This window comes from Marmota marmota, unplaced genomic scaffold (assembly GCF_001458135.2).
Source record: "Marmota marmota marmota unplaced genomic scaffold, marMar, whole genome shotgun sequence".
Classification (NCBI taxonomy): domain Eukaryota; kingdom Metazoa; phylum Chordata; class Mammalia; order Rodentia; family Sciuridae; genus Marmota; species Marmota marmota.
In genome coordinates, this window is record NW_026000082.1 from 22,069,327 (window position 1) to 22,085,212 (window position 15,886).

At 39.1% G+C, this 15,886-nt stretch overlaps 1 protein-coding gene across 2 annotated transcripts; it reads left to right on the plus strand.

Moving 5' to 3' along the window:
* Nucleotides 1-8,606: 8,606 nt before the first annotated feature.
* On the plus strand, nucleotides 8,607-15,086 carry LOC107141878 (small vasohibin binding protein). 2 transcript variants are annotated; one of them, XM_015485159.2, is made up of 3 exons: nucleotides 8,607-8,990; nucleotides 9,117-9,262; nucleotides 14,688-15,086. In XM_015485159.2, exons 1-3 carry the CDS (start codon nucleotides 8,951-8,953, stop codon nucleotides 14,772-14,774), a joined length of 273 nt encoding a protein of 90 aa, XP_015340645.1. In that variant the 5' UTR covers nucleotides 8,607-8,950; the 3' UTR covers nucleotides 14,775-15,086. The 2 variants fall into 2 exon arrangements, with proteins under 2 accessions (XP_015340645.1, XP_015340646.1); XM_015485160.2 differs by having other exon boundaries at nucleotides 8,613-8,663.
* Nucleotides 15,087-15,886: the final 800 nt, after the last annotated feature.

Consider the following 15,886-nt stretch of genomic DNA (forward strand, 5'->3'; position numbering starts at 1 on the left):
TTCTTGCTGTCTCTATAAACAAACAAGCAACGCCCTGCCTGCCTGTCTGTTTCTGATAAAGGAGCAGACCAAAGAGGAGACTCCCTAAAAGCGAGGGAACCACTGGGGGCCATTGGGCCTAAGGGACCTTTATCCTGACTCCCTTTTCCTCCACTGCTCACAGCCAATAATGGTTCCTTCTGCTATAATTTGATCCTATCACACCCTTTTCGAAAAGCTTGCCCCCCTTCACCTTTCAAATCAGAGTAAATTAGAAGATTGGTTTCAGAGACACCCACGAATTAGCCACGTTCTTTAATTCACTACCTTTATCTCCAACCACACCTTGATGTGTGTTTTCCAATAAGCAAACGTGCTTACTGTCCCTCAACATGTGATAAACTCTTTCCCTCCTGTCTTAATCCATAATCCTATACCCACAATATCCATAATTTATTCTTAATAATGTATTGTATTCTTGTAGTACTTTGAACTTTATAAAGATGCACTCATTACACAGTGAGTACAATGATTTCCTTTTTTCACTCAATATTATTTTCTAAATCTAGCAGGTTCTTGTGGTGGCCCATACCATGGTCCCTCAATTCATCCAGTTTCAGAGTAACTGAGACCTGAAGGCAAGCTGCCAGTGTGCCACCTCACAGGCACAGCACTTCTTTGCTTACCTGTGTCCCAGACTCTACAAAGTTTCTGTAGGCTTTTTAGCCTGTGGGAAACCCCAAAGTTCACCCAAGTTAATGCCCTAGGGGCATCAGCCAGTGGTAATGGGAGTCAGTGGGAAATGCCCCAACCTCACACCTTCAGAGGGACACTTCTGAGCCATATTCTAGTTGATTCCTCGGAGAGTTCCCAATGGGACTGAGCAGGGCAGCCTATAGTCATAAGTAGCTCAATACTGCCCATTATCTCAGCTTTTCTTCCTTTTTTCTCACTCCCATTTCTAAATAAATTTGCATGGAAGGGTTTGCTTCACACTCTGCTTTAAGACACTGGAATTCACTCAAAGTACAAGGCCCAGCACCAATCTCCAGCATCTCCAAAGGAAAGAAAATGAAAGGAAACTCACCCAGATTGCTTCACGGAGTTCAAGAACATTCATTCACTGCTGTATAGTAGCAAATATATCAAGTTTGTCTGGTCCCTTGTTTAAAGAAATGTGGGTTATTTCTTTTTCTTTTACAAACAGTGATGCTCTGAAATTCTTCCTCCTTCCTTCCTTCCTTCCTTTCTTCCTTCCTTCCTTCCTTCCTTCCTTTTTCTTCTGTTACTGGGGATTGAGCCCATGGCTTTACACATGCTAGGCAAGCACTCTACCACTAAGCCACATCCCCGGACCTGAAATTCATGATAGAACCATTTCCCAGTTTCTAAGTACAAACTCCTTCAGGACTGCAGTTCTCAGTGTGTGTGGTGTGATCCATGAGCCCTGAAAATCCCTGAGACCCTTTCAGGAGGTCCACAAGGCAGGTCAAAATGATGTTCATATTAACACAATGGTGCTATTTGCCTTTTTCACTGTGTTGACATTTCAGGGACACCACAAAAGCAATGATGGACAAAACTGCTGGCAACTTAATGCACATCAATGAGTGACACCAAACTGCAGTGAAAGCTACCAATTTTATTACATCTCAACACTTGGAGACATACTTTTTCAATATTCTGTGAAATCAAAGGGGAAGGAAACAGTTCTGCTGCTTCTCAGTCTTACAACTTTCTCAAGGACACACATAGTGGTGGTTGACCTGTGGGCTGAAGAAGTCACTCAACTCACGGAGTGTCACTCTTACCTGGGAGGACAGCTCACAAACTATGGTCACTCAGATTTTGGACTTGTCGGGCATTTTCTCCCAAAGGAAAGAGGCATACCTGTTATCTCAAGAAGAACAACTGGCAGTGTTAATTGCCAAGGAGAAAATACAGTCTTTTGAGTGAAAATTAAAATTCTGAAAAACTCTTATCTGTTACCATGAGCCTAATAACTTCCAAGTAATGAAAGACCTTTCTGATGAGATTGGTAATGGTATGGCTGAGTGGGATTTCTTAATATTGTATAATGAAATGTGTCAACCTTTGGAAGATCCGCATATGTCAGCATACCAATAATTTCCAGGTGACCAATGCACATCTTGCAAAATCATGCACAGGAAAAGATCCATTCAAAATGCAAGATCTACTAGTGGGTCTTACTATAATGGAGTACAAGAAGCTCATTGCTACGGTTTCAGAGTCCATGTCTCAATTAACCTTTAGGAAGCTACCACTTGCTGAGTTTTGGCACGGTGTCAAAGAAGAGTATTCAAGATTAGCTAAAAAGGCTGTCAAAATGCTCCTTTTCCAATCATATACACTTCAATCACACAACATGCTGCTGCAGATTGGAAGAAACAGCTGATATGAGAATACAGCTGTCTCCTTAAGTGACTGTCTAGCCACTTAAGATTTCCAGAAATATAAAACAGTGCCACTCTCCTGAATTTTTTTTTCTCAGAGAATAGTTGTTTTTTTTTTACGAAAACATGTTATTTATGTTAACATGTAATATGCATATTACGTTTATTTTAAGTGAAGCGATAGTTATATTTACTATTTATCAGTTTTAACTTCTTTTAACCAACACATCATTGCACCCATGTATGGGGTATAGTGTGATAATTTGATACATGTACAAAATGCACAGTGATCAAGTCAGGGTAATTAGCATTTTCATCTCTTCACACATTTAACATTCATTTGTGTTTGAAAACAAAAGTTGGGAAACTTCAAACTCCTCTCTTCTAGTTATTTTTAAACATATAATAAATTGTTGTAAACTATAGTCACCCTACTGTTACCATAAGACACTAGAACTTATTCCTTCTAACTGTATTTTGGTACCCATCATAAACTTTTCTCATTTCCATCACCCCAAGTTTTAATTTCTAATCTGGCAAATTTTGAAAAGCATAACCCAAATAATTGAAGCTCTTTGAGATCCTCAATAATTTTAAGAGTGTAAAGTTTTCCTGAGAATATGTACCTGGAAGTGGTATTGTGAGGGTGTAGCTGATATTCAATTGCATTCCAAAGTGATTGTACCAACTTATAATTTAACTTTCTTTTTTATATATTTATTTTTTAGTTGAACACAATACCTTTATTTTATTTATTTGTACCTTTATTTTATTTATTTATTTTTATGTGGTGCTGAGGATTGAACCCAGGGCTTTGCACATGCGATGCGAGCATTCTACTGCTGAGCCACAACCCCAGCTCCTAATTTAATTTTCATAATTAGTATTTTTACTACTTCCTCAAGGAATGCATTAATTTTATCAAATAATCTAAATCACATTTAAAATGAATTTCTTCTCTGAAATTTTCTTTTTGGGTTTATAACCTCGGGATAAAAATAGATAAAATAGATATCACTCATTGTAATCCCCCAAATCTAGTGACAACCTCTATGATATTTTTGGCCTGTATGCTTACACACCTTTTCTTCTCCAAAACGAGGCTACAATATACATAATAATGAATAAACTCTATTTTTACTTAGGTGTACTTATAATAGTTTTAATCTCAATTATTTCTTGATTTTGTCCCTATTTTTTTTAAATTTATTTTTCAGGAAAACTTGAACAACTCAGAGGTCAAAATCTAAATATTCAGTCACACTCTGCTTTAAAGAAAAAGATGCTTCTCTGGACTTCTGGCTATATAAACACGGTTCACTGAACACCAATGCATATTTCTCTCTCCTGAAATCCCACCAAAATGACAATCTTTTTTTTTTATTTGATACCAGGATTGTCTAGTCTTTTTTATTTTTTATTTTAAGACAAGGCCAAACTAAATTACCCAGGCCTTCTCTTATTTACTGAGGCTAACTTTGAACTTGCTATCCTCCTGCCTCAGCCTCCCGAGCTGCTGGGATTACAGACATGTACCACCATACCTAGCTCAAAATGACAATCTTGAAATAAAAAAGGAAATGCTTGCAAAGACAAAGAGATGGGAGAAGAAATAACTGTGAAACAAAGATGTCAATTCACTTTGAATCGAGGGAAGGAAATGGATGACTAGTAATGGATCTAGTAAAAACAGAAATCTAATCTAGGTGCCTATCGGGTTGGGATACCAATAAGAAGAAAGCTAATTCTCAAATGAGAAGCTTTCAGTCTTGGGATGGGTGGGCCCAGGGCATGGCTCCATCTCATTGGGTTGCAGTAAAGATTAAATTTGTTGAAGCATGTAGGTCAAATACTAAATGATGAACACTATTATTACCTGAGGAAAGACTCCAACTTGAAAGCTAGAGATGAAAATAAACAAGAGACACTAATCTAGGAAGCAGAAAACACCAGAAACTAGGCATAGTTGCACACAGCGTAATCCCAGCAACTCTGGGGAATGAAGCAGAGAATCCCAAGTTCAAGGCCAGCCTGGAAAATAGCAAGACAAGGAAAGAAGTAAGGAAGGAAGGTCCAGAAAAATTACAATTAGTATCTACATAAACATGAAATAAGAAAATATCCTGAATCCATAATGCAAAAGCAAGAGGTCACAAAAAAAATAGGAAACGAGGAAAAACTATTGGAAATTAAGGTTTTTGTACTAGAGGGGCTGATGGTGTAGGTCAGTGGTAGAACACTTGCCTGGCATATGTGAGACCCTGGGTTGGATCCCCTACATGGGGAAAAAAATGTATGCAGAAATGAAAAAATTCAATAGAAGAGTTGGGGGATACAATTGAAGAAAATTTCTTATAAAGTAGAACAAACAAAAGCAAGAATTAGAACACAAAAGAGTAAAGATTTTAAAAATCAGGGAACTGATCACAGAGAATGTTTCTCAGAATTGAAGACTATTATTTCCTGACTGAAAAAGGCCACCAAGTGCCCAGCACAATGAACAAAACAGATTTACAGTACCCATTATTGCAAAAGTTCAGAACACAAGGATAAAGAGGAAAAGAGAATCCCAAATGCTCCAGAAAACAACAAACAACGTTTTCGCAGGAAGTAACAGAAGTCAGAATCAATCAGATTCTGCAAGAGTCCAGCCTATGAGAAGCTAGATGATGCCTTTAACATTCTTTTTCTTTTCTTTTCTTTTTTTACAAGTAAGGATTCAAAAGGACTTCCCATGAAACCCTTCTGGGGAATTATTGGAGAACATACTCCTCCAAAAAGACAGCATAACCAGAGAATGGAAACATATAAGATCCAGGAGCAGAGGATTTGGCCCAGGAGAGATGAGAAGAGAAATCCCCAGGATGTGGTTAGGGGAAATCCTAGGATAAAAGCTGTGTGGAAAGGCCAAGAAGACAATTTGGAGCAAGAGGAGAATGGGTCTAAGAAGGAGCATCACCAGGATAAAGAAAAAGACACTGGAAGATTGCCTGGTTCCTATGACTAGATGAGAAGATGTTTTAGAGTGGTGATGGAGAGTTTGCAGGAGAATTAGCTGGAGGCATAAGTAATGAAGCAAATAAAAGATAGGCAATTTTTTACTCCAGGGGGGGAAAAGGTAGTCAATAAAGTGAATATAATCTGATATAGTATAACCTCGACTGTACACATATTTCACAGTTATATTAATATAAATTCTGACCAGTAATTCCACCAACCAGGGAATTCTGCAGCCTGGACAAGAGTGCACTGAAGGTGGTGGGAGAGAGAATGAGAGAATCCAGAAGGGACCTGGATAGGTGGTACTCAGCCTCAGCAAGTACTCACTCCCAGCACCAACCTTCAACTTGCAGATGAAGAATCCTAAACCAGGATCTCCAGTCCTGTGCCTCTCTGGAATCCGATAATTGCTTCCTGGAAAATTCTTTTTTGCCTATTGCCACTCAAAGTGTAATCTCCTTCCCATTCTCCACCCCTTCACCCCCAGTTTATCCTCTTCTTCACCCTTTCCCAAGCCACCTTATCACACTGTCTCCACTTTTATCTGCACCACTTTTTCCAGTCTTCCAATTTAGCGTTTCCTCTCCTTTCTTCCCTGTATCTGTTTTAGCTGGCTTTCTAAGCCTTCCAAAGGCTTTGCCTTTTGTCTAGTTATGATCTAGTCCAGAGCTTATATGAACTTTATCAACTGTACAATGTAACACAAATGTTAACTACCAATATTATGTCAGGATTTCTGAAATGGACTCTGGCTTGGTTATTTTTATTAATAACATTCCAATTCATATTTGTATAGAATTTTTAAAATAATATATATGGTACTGTCTTCTGATTGCTAAAGTATAAATGTTCACTGAAAAAATTTTGGAAAAGACAGAAAGCATAAAGAAGATCAAAATAACCCCTACTCTTTTTTTTTATTAAGTTGTGAAATATATTTAATATAGATTGTAGCCAAAAATAACCCCTACTCTTTAATGTAAATTGGATTAGCAATTTTGATGTGTTTTCACCTATTCTCTTTTGTATGTGTCTTTTTTTTTTTTTGTACTAGGGATTGAACCCAGGGATACTTTACCACTAAGCTACATTCCTAGTCTTATTTATTTTTTTAATTTTGAGACAAGGTCTTGCTAAGTTGCTGAGGCTGGCCTGGAACTTGCTATCTTCTTATCTCAGCTTCCTGAGTTGCTGGGATTACAGACCTGCACCACCATGCCCAGCTCCATGTGTGTATAATTTTTTTTAGACTGTAAACAAATAGTACAATTAGACAGTATATGCTTCTTTGTAGCTTTTTTATTTAATATACTAAAAACATCTCATGACAATAACTTTTTATGTCATTTTAATGACTGCATAGAATTCATGTTATCAACCCCTAGTATAAAGATGTAGGTTCTTTCCAGTTTTTTTCCCTCTTAGAATTGTCTGATTGTTTACCTAGGTTAACTTCTTAGAAGTGAAATTGCTTAGTCAAAGGTTGTACTCATTTTTTTTTATTGAGGTATAAGATAATTACCATTTTACCCACTTTTAGTGTACAGTACAATAGTACTAACATTTGTGCAATGCATCTCCAGAAGCTTTTCATCTTGCAAAACAAACTCTATCCATTGATCAATAACTTTCCTTTCCCCCTCCCCTCAGCCCCTGGCAACCATCATACTGTTTGATGTTTCTTAGTGTCTGACTACTTTAGCTACCTATGTAAATGGAATTAAGCCATAACTATCTTTTTGTGCAGTGTGTTTATTAAGGCTTTTGATATCTAGTGCTAAAGTGGCCTCCAAAGATGATGTAACAACTTACACAGATTGGGAATAAATGAGTGTCTACCTGGGCAATGCATTCACTGCTTACCATCTGTCATTTGTTTCATCATTCTTTGACACAGGAACAAAGGGAGTGGGCCTGAGCATCTTTTCTTTTGGATAGGCATTGTCCTGTAAATCCTGGCTAAAATACTGGCTTAGTGTCCTAGTTTATATATATATATATATGTATATATATATATATATATATGTATATATATATACATATATATATATGTATATATACATATATATGTATATATATAAAAATATATTTTTATATATGTATATATAATTATTATATATATTATATATAATAATATATTATATTATTTCCATATATATATATGGAAAATAATAGTTTACTGCTATACATGTATATATTATAAATATTTATTATAAAGAATAGATGAGTTAATAAAGTTCTAAGAACAATGCCTGGAATATAGGAAGCCCAAAAAAGAGGAAGCTATCATCATCATCATCATCATCATCATCACCACCACCACCACCATCACATCATTTAACTTCTTTGGTGAATTCTTGTTAGTCTAACAAATGGAAAATGATTCCCAGATAATTATTTAACTTACAAGTCTTCTATTATCTGTAGACTATGTTTCTCTATGTTTACACTGGCTATTTGTATTTCTGTTAAGATTTCTTCTTTCAGGACTGGGGTTGGGGCTCAGCGGTAGAGTGCTCGCCTAGCATGTGCGAGGCGCTGGGTTCCATCCTCAGCACCACATAAAAATAAAAAATAAAATAAAGGTATTGTGTCCAACTACAACTAAAAAATTTAAAAAAAAAAAGATTTCCTGGGCTGGGGATGTGGCTCAAGCGGTAGCGCGCTTGCCTGGCATGCGTGCGGCCCGGGTTCGATCCTCAGCACCACATACAAACAAAGATGTTGTGTCCGCCGAAAACTAAAAAATAAATGAAAAAAAAAAAAAAAAGATTTCCTCTTTCAAAGCACTGTGGCAAACAGGATCTCACTTGATCCTCCTAAATAAACCGTGAATTAGAAATGAAGCAATCACAATCCTAATTTTTTGAATTTAAAAAATGAAGCTTCAAAATACAGTGTTGAGCAATTCCAATCCCAGGATTCAGATCTCACCCTTCAAAGCCTAGCAACTGTCTCAGAAAATATTCCCTGGAAAAGCTTTTTTAAATTTTTTTTTTAAACTTTTATATTAACACACCAGTAAAGAATGGGTTTCATTCTGGTATGTTGGTACATTCATATACTATTATAACATTATTTGTTCAATTTCACTCCCCATTGACTCTCCTTACCCTACCTTCCTCCCTCCTGGATCTCCTTCTGTACCCTATTGGTCTCCTTTCTACCTTCTTCTTCCCATATATATCCTTCAACTTAAAATAATGGTAATANAGAGTGGGCCGGCGACTGCGGGGCGGGCAGTGGGGGATGTCCTAGCCCCGAGGCTGGGTAAGGGGCTCCGACCTTTCCGCTGCAGGAATTGGGCCAGCCTGCCCTCTCGGCCTCGGTGTCCTAACTGTAACCGCGCCGCGCTGGGCACAGCAGCTGCGTCGTTCGGACCGCTGTCACTGGGCCTTCTCAGCTGATGCTCACGCGGTAGTTCTTGGAGGGAAGCCTGGGAAGGGACGATTGTCCCATTTTGCAGACAGAAAACTAAGGCTCAGAGTGAAAAGGAGAATTGCCTAGGGACGTCCAGCGAGGTCGAGGGGTCTTTCTCTCTTATCAGGCCACTCTAAATGCCTCACCTGTCAAAGGAATGGGCTGAGTTACTATTAGGCGAGTTACAGCCTCCCCTTCCCCTTCCTGTCTGCCCCTCCCCTCCCCTCCCCTCCCCTTCCTTCCCTTCCCTCCCCTTCTCTTCTCTGTTTCTTCCTTTCATCTGCCCCTTTCTATACAATCCAGGTCAGAGCAAAGAACTTTTCAGAAGCCAAGCCATGGATCCACCTGCACGTAAGGAAAAATCCAAAGTTAAAGAACCTGTCAGCAGAGTGGAGAAGGCTAAGCAGAAATCAGCCCAGCAGGAGCTGAAGCAAAGACAAAGAGCAGAGGTGAGAGTAAGGAGGGGGCTCTGTATGCCTGTAGTCTGCTGAATAAGATGCTGGAATAACAAACAATAGAAAGAAGAATTATGAAGAAGATCACTGCTTGCCTCTAGGCACGGAAGGGGTTCTTCCAGATTTAGAGAGGTCCAGAATGGTGAGGTGACAGACCAAAAGTTAGTGTCAGAATCTCAAACCACACCAAGTCTTCAGATGACTTCTGGCACCTGGCTTTTGTGATAGGATAAAGAAGCCATGCATAAGGGAAGGTCAGAATGTGGCCAGCAGGGGAGAGCAGGCAAGCAAACTGGGGTTAGATACCCCAGCACACATGTTCTGGATTTGGTACAAAAACTAACTCTACTCATAGCAGGTAAAGCCCCAAGCTTTAAACCTACCCATGTATTCCTTTGTTCTCTCAACACTTAAAATCAATTTAAGAATAAAAAACTTCAAACTGAGCTGAATGCCACAGAGCATGCCTGTAATCCCAGCAATTCAAAAGACTGAGGCAGAAGGATCACAAATTTGAGGCCAGCCTGGACAACTTAGTTGAGATCCCGTTTGAAAATAAAAAATAAAATGGGCCAGAGATGTAGCTCAGTGGTAGAATGCCCCTGGGTTCAATCCTCAGTATCTGCCTCCTCCCAAAAATCTTTAAACTGTTTATAGTGCTAAAGTTAAACCACATCCAGACATGAATATTTTAATATTTAATATCAGGAAAAACTTGGTGGTCTTTTCCCCTCTTTTCATTTTGTTCTTTTTGAGAAATTCAAGAGTACAGAAGATTAGACTATTATAGCAAATACTTGTCCTCAGCACCACAGATTGGTAATGGTTAGCATTTTGTCATATTAGCCTGGAGTCTTTTAAAAATAAGATAAAAAAAAATCATGTGTAAACCATACACAGTAGTGCACGCCTGTAATCCCAGCGGCTCAAGAGGCTGAAGCAGGAGGATCACAAGTTCAAAACCAGCCTCAGCAAAAGCATGGTTCTAAACAACTCAGTTGAGATCCTGTCTCTAAATAAAATTTAAAATAGGGATGGAGATGTGGCTCAGTGGTTGAGTGCCCCTGAGTTCAATCCCTGGTACCAAAAAAAAAAAAATGTAAATTGAATACCTCTTTGTTTATTTCATGTCCTTTATCCTTTTCCCTTCCCAAAGGTAAGCAATATTTTTATACATTTACATTCAAATATATTAACAGATATCCTTGAGCAATGTACAATATTCTTGTTTTAACTTTTTACATTAATAAAATTCTGTGCATTTTTGCATTTTGTTTGCATTATTTTAGAGCTCTTCATTTTAACATAAGAATCTAGTTAATTTCTCTCTATAGCAGACTTATTTTATAAATCTACCTTATTTTGTATACTTACCCATTTCTCCAGTGACGGACATTTTAGTTATAGGTTTTTTGTTTTTTGCTTTTACAAACAAAAAAGGTTTGCTGTTGTAATAACCTTTGAGATGTTTCTTTTGGCATCTGTGCTAGGATTTCTATAGGATATTTAACTGGAAGAGTTACTGAATTACATTCTCAGTTTTACTACACATTGCCAAATTGCTTTCAAAGCGATTGTACAAACTTGTACCCCCACTAGCAGTATGAGACTTCTTACTTCTTAATATTGCCAAACTTTTAATTTTGTTAATCTGATCCATTTGATAAACAAATACAGAAACTGAGCATGGTAGTACATACCTGTAATCCCAGCTACTTGGGAGAGACTGAGGCAGGAAAATAACAAGTTCAAGGCCAGCCTGTGAAATTTAGCAAGACCCTGTCTCAAAGTAAAATAAAAAGGTCAGGGATGTAGCTCAGTGGTAGAATGCTTGCCTAGTATGCTCAGGATTAAGTCCCCAGTACTGCAAACAAACAGCAGCCATACTGCTGTTTTGGGCACTATTCTAGGAACTTGAGACCCATGACTGGACAAAGCAGAGTCCCTGCCTTCATGGAGCTTGCATTCCAGTAAATGTAATAAATATAACAGCATGTCTGAAGTTAATCTGTAAATGAAAATCTACCTCCCGATTAAAGCAGACCATCTGAAAGGTATGCTCTTGGGTTCTAACAAGTGGTTCTGCCCTTTCCTTTACTGGATGGTTTTATTGCATCATGCTTTGGCAAACAGTTTGAGAGTTGCTATAAGAAACAACCCTATGAAATCATCCTTTGTGCACACTATAAAGATAGATACTGAGAACATTGTTCATGTCCTTATTGATACTCTTCCTGTGAGGTTGCAGAAGTTGAAATTATTTGTCTGATTTCAAATCACAGCGACCCTGAAAGAGAAATTTAATTTCTCTGAACCTCAGTTCACACAGTTCTTCAGAAATGTGTTTGTTTTTTTTGTTTTTTGTTTTGGTACTGGGGATTGAACTCAGGGGCACTCAACCACTGAGCCACATACCCAGCCCTATTTTGTATTTTAGTTAGAGACACGGTCTCACTGAGTTGATCAGCACCTCTCTATTACTGATGCCGGCTTTAAACTTGCAATCCTCCTATCTCAGCCTACTGAGCTGCTGGGATTATAGGCATGTGCCACTGCACCCTGCTGAACCTCACTTCTTCAGTGCCTGCTTGGTAAAATGAGGATGCAACTGTCTACCTCACAAGACTATTATAAGGAATAGAAATGTCATATGTAAAGCACTTAATACAGTGCCTGGCACAGAGAAAGCATTCCATAAGCAGCAGCAATTATGATCAGGAATCATGGTGCTTCCAAGCAGTCTGCTTTTTTCCTCATGTGGACTGCAAAATGAACATCCTGTTTGTGTTCTTTTGCTAAGATGTATTCTGAGTTTGCAGTCTAGTGGCAGGTGGCACTTGTTGAGCTCTTAGGGTGTGCCAGGACTGGGCCGAGCCTGCACATGCATGAACATTTGTAATCCCCCCACCAACACAGGTATTATTGTTATTCCCATTTTATCCTTTGTAAATTCTTCCTGGAATAAGGTATGGATATATAAAACATATGACCCTGTGAGGTAAGACCCTTTAAAGCAAAGTGACAAAGTGATGTGACCAGGGGCAGGCCTATAGTTTGAACAGGCCTTCTTACCCTTGTCTGTTTTTTGCTTTGCCCTACAGCTTCCTTGCTATTTTCTTTATCTGTATTGCCTGGAATGTAATCATGTAAAATAGCAATGTGACAAGACCCCCTCACAGGAAGCAGCATTTTCCATTCAGCTCTGCAAAGATGCCATTAAAGAACCTGTCTTTCTTTATGGAGAAATGGCTTTCTCCATTCAGATCTATTTCTATTCCAGAAAGTTCAATGTGAAGAAGATGTGAGGGATGAATGGGAATGAGGCACATTTGGCAGCTGAAGCAGTATTTGACACTATTAGTGACCCTTTACTTCTTGACCAAAAGCCTTTCATTCCTTGGCGTGGACACCCTGACCCATTTTGACTCTCTTCTTCCTCTGCCTATTTTGTTTTCCCCTTTCTCCTGCCACTGCCTTCCTAAAGTGGAGGGCTCCAAAAAGCTATTTAATATCCCTCTCAGGCCCCAGCCCAGTAATATGCAGATTACAAATGCTTGTTAGTTACCAAGTGAATGGGACAGAGATTTTTAGAAACACGCATACACATATTCATATAATGTGTATATATAGTTTAAAGAATAAAACACCCTTGTATCTACCTTTCAATTTAAGAACTAGTACATGACCAGAACTTGGAAACTATGAACACCTTTCTGGTCATGTACTTGACCCTTTACATAAGCAGTGTTCTTGCTTAATTTTTTGCTAATCTTTTCCCCTTGCTGTTCTCTATAAATTTACTATCTCTGTGTAGTCCTAATTATATAAACTAAATATATCATTTAGTTTTTCATGTTTCTGAACTTCTATATACATTGTGTATGTGTGTGTCTGTGTGTGCCTGTCTGTCTTTCTTGTGACTAGCTGTCTTCACTCAACTTTTTTTGGGGGGAGCCAGTAACTGGGGATTGAACCCAGGGGTGTTTAAACACTGAACCACATCCCCAGCCCTTTTTATTTTTTATTTTGAGACAGGGTCTCACTAAGTTGTTTAAGGGCTCACTAAGTTGCTGAGGCTGGCTTTGAACTCACACTCCTCCTGCCACTGTTTCCTGAGCCACTGGGATTACAGGCATGCACCACTGCATCTAGCACTCAACATTTTTTAACCATTCAAATTATTTTATTTTTGGCAAAATATACATAAAATACAATTTACCATTTTCACCATCAGCGTTACATTTTGGGGGAAATCATTTGTAGTTGTCACTATTTTCATCACTGTGTGGAATTTCTTTTTCCTTAAAGATGATAAGATCAAGCTTTCTAGTAAGCTTTGATCAGTTCAGTTTGCTTTCTCTAGAAATATGAAGCTTTCAAATGTCTTGACACAAATTCATGGTGTCTTGTTTTCATCTCTGTCACGTCCATGGTCCTGTGCTCTTTTCAGTTCCTAATGATGCTTGCCATGCCCACTCCCTTTTCATATTGATCAGGCATGCCAGGTTTTCAGGGGTTTTTTAGTACTTTTCCAAGAGCCATCTTGTAGTTTTGGTGATCCTCTCCATTGTATGTTTGGTTGTTATTGTATTACTCTCTGCTCTTTTGTTGTATTTCTGTTTGTCCTGTCTCATTTCATTTTTTTTCTCCTTTCATGTCTTCTTTTCAGTTAACCAAGTTATATCTCCTAGACACACAGAAACCACATTATTCTGCACATTGGGAAGTTTTATGATTGGTTTCTGTTCTTTAATAGATAGGTAAATTACTGTGAGGAAGAAGGAATGAGGAAGAAGATGTAGACTCCCACCTTTCACTTTGGAATGTCTGTCGGCAGTTCTTTTCACTACCCTAGGCCATAGTCCCACAGTCTCCCTGGTGCCTCCTGGGTGATTGATGATCTCCCACCACCACTCCATCCCTCATGTGGCCTCCAGTTATCTTTCCCAAAGCACAGATAGAATTGGCTTGCTCCCCTGCACACTTATTGTTCCTGGCTCTCCAAAGTCTGCAGATAATGTCTAGATTCTTTGGGATGGCATTTGAGGATCCAACATACTTGTTTTGCTTTCTCCCACTCCCCAACCTCCACTCTGTATTCTTACTTGAATTCCAGAACTGATCCTGTTCTTTTCCTTCATATTTATTTATGCATAATACTCCTCCCATTATCTATCAAGTCCCATCTGTCTCTATCTCTTCAGAGCCTACCATTCCCTAAAGACCAAGTCACCTCCCTCACTGCTTCTTTCTTGACTCCCCAGATGGAATTAATACCTACCTTCCTGTTCCCAAACCCTTCTCCCTGCGTTACCATTACTGGTGCAGTTCCAGCATTTTCAGATGACTTAGCCTATTGTGTCTGAAGACTGTGCTGAGCAGCTGCTTCCGTTGCTAACATATCTGTTTCTCCATTCAGATCTATGCTCTCAACAGAGTCATGACGGAACTGGAGCAACAGCAGTTTGATGAGTTCTGTAAACAGATGCAGCCTCCTGGAGAGTGAGCCAGCCCTGTGTGCAACCGTTGGACCCTGGAGGCTTTGTCTGTGAGCTTATTACCAGTGTTAAGCTAAGGTTGCCCTTACAGACAAGACAAGAAGACACTTACGCATAAACCTGAACTTTCTTCCTATGTGTAACTTCCACTTCACTGGTTCCTCCAGTATGAATTGGCCCTGGCTTGCTGAAGAGACTTGTTTTCTTCTAAGATAATATTCTTTTTTAAGAACCTTTTTCTATTATTTGAGAAAAATCAGTGTTTCTTGTGAAACTGTGTATCTTCTCTAAAAATGCAAATAAAATACTAATAAAATGTTCATTTGCTCATTCTTTAGCTTGGGAATGCCTAACCGTTGAATAAGTAAAGAAAGTAGTAGGTAAGAAATGCGGGGGTGAGCCAACAGCCCTTCCTCCTCCAGGAGCTGGATGGATAGGAGGACCATGGCTGTTCCTGGTGCTACTCAGGGGCTAAAGCTCTGAAGACCCTACTGATCACAGACTTTGATCTCACAGGTAAAAATGTGTGACCTGGACTCCCACTTGAGCAGCTAGCCAGGGCCCCAGGCTGGAAGCTTGGGCCCCCTTACCTGTGACTGCAGAGTACTAGCAGTAGGCTTAACGCTGACTGCCTGACTGCCAGGGACCAGAACAAGTGCTTTTTGTTTTTCATCTTGGGTGCCACTCTGTCAGGGTTAGGTTTGTGATGGGAATATTAAGACTAGTCCCTCAGAAACCAAACGTCTACCCATCCAACTTTCATTTTTAGGGGTAGAAATGTAAAGTTGTTTCTGCCTCAGGAAACAAGTATGTATCAGGAATGGTAGTTCATACCAACATGTTTAATGCTGAGCAAAAAGAGATTATTCTTTCAGGATATTTTATTTGGGAATTGGGGAAAAAGATTTCAGAGAGCTGAACAAAGATGGAAATGAGGCAGATTCTCAGGGCAGAGGAGACAACCACTACCACCTCCCCCACTCCAACCTGAAAATGCCTGTATTTTTCCTACTGTGTGCAGGAAACCTCTCAATCTGTCTCTATCTCCTGTTTCCCTTCTGCTTCTGAAGTCACTGAGAATACTATTCCCACTGCTATGGCTTATTTTAAGAGTAAATTG

Bases quoted from the DNA above. Each gene is read 5' to 3' on its own strand.
- LOC107141878 (XM_015485159.2), top strand. From the start codon at position 8,951: ATGCCTCACCTGTCAAAGGAATGGGCTGAGTTACTATTAG. The intron at 8,991-9,116 runs GCGAGTTACAGC...TATACAATCCAG, and splicing joins ATGGGCTGAGTTACTATTAG to GTCAGAGCAAAGAACTTTTC. The intron at 9,263-14,687 runs GTGAGAGTAAGG...TTCTCCATTCAG, and splicing joins AGCAAAGACAAAGAGCAGAG to ATCTATGCTCTCAACAGAGT.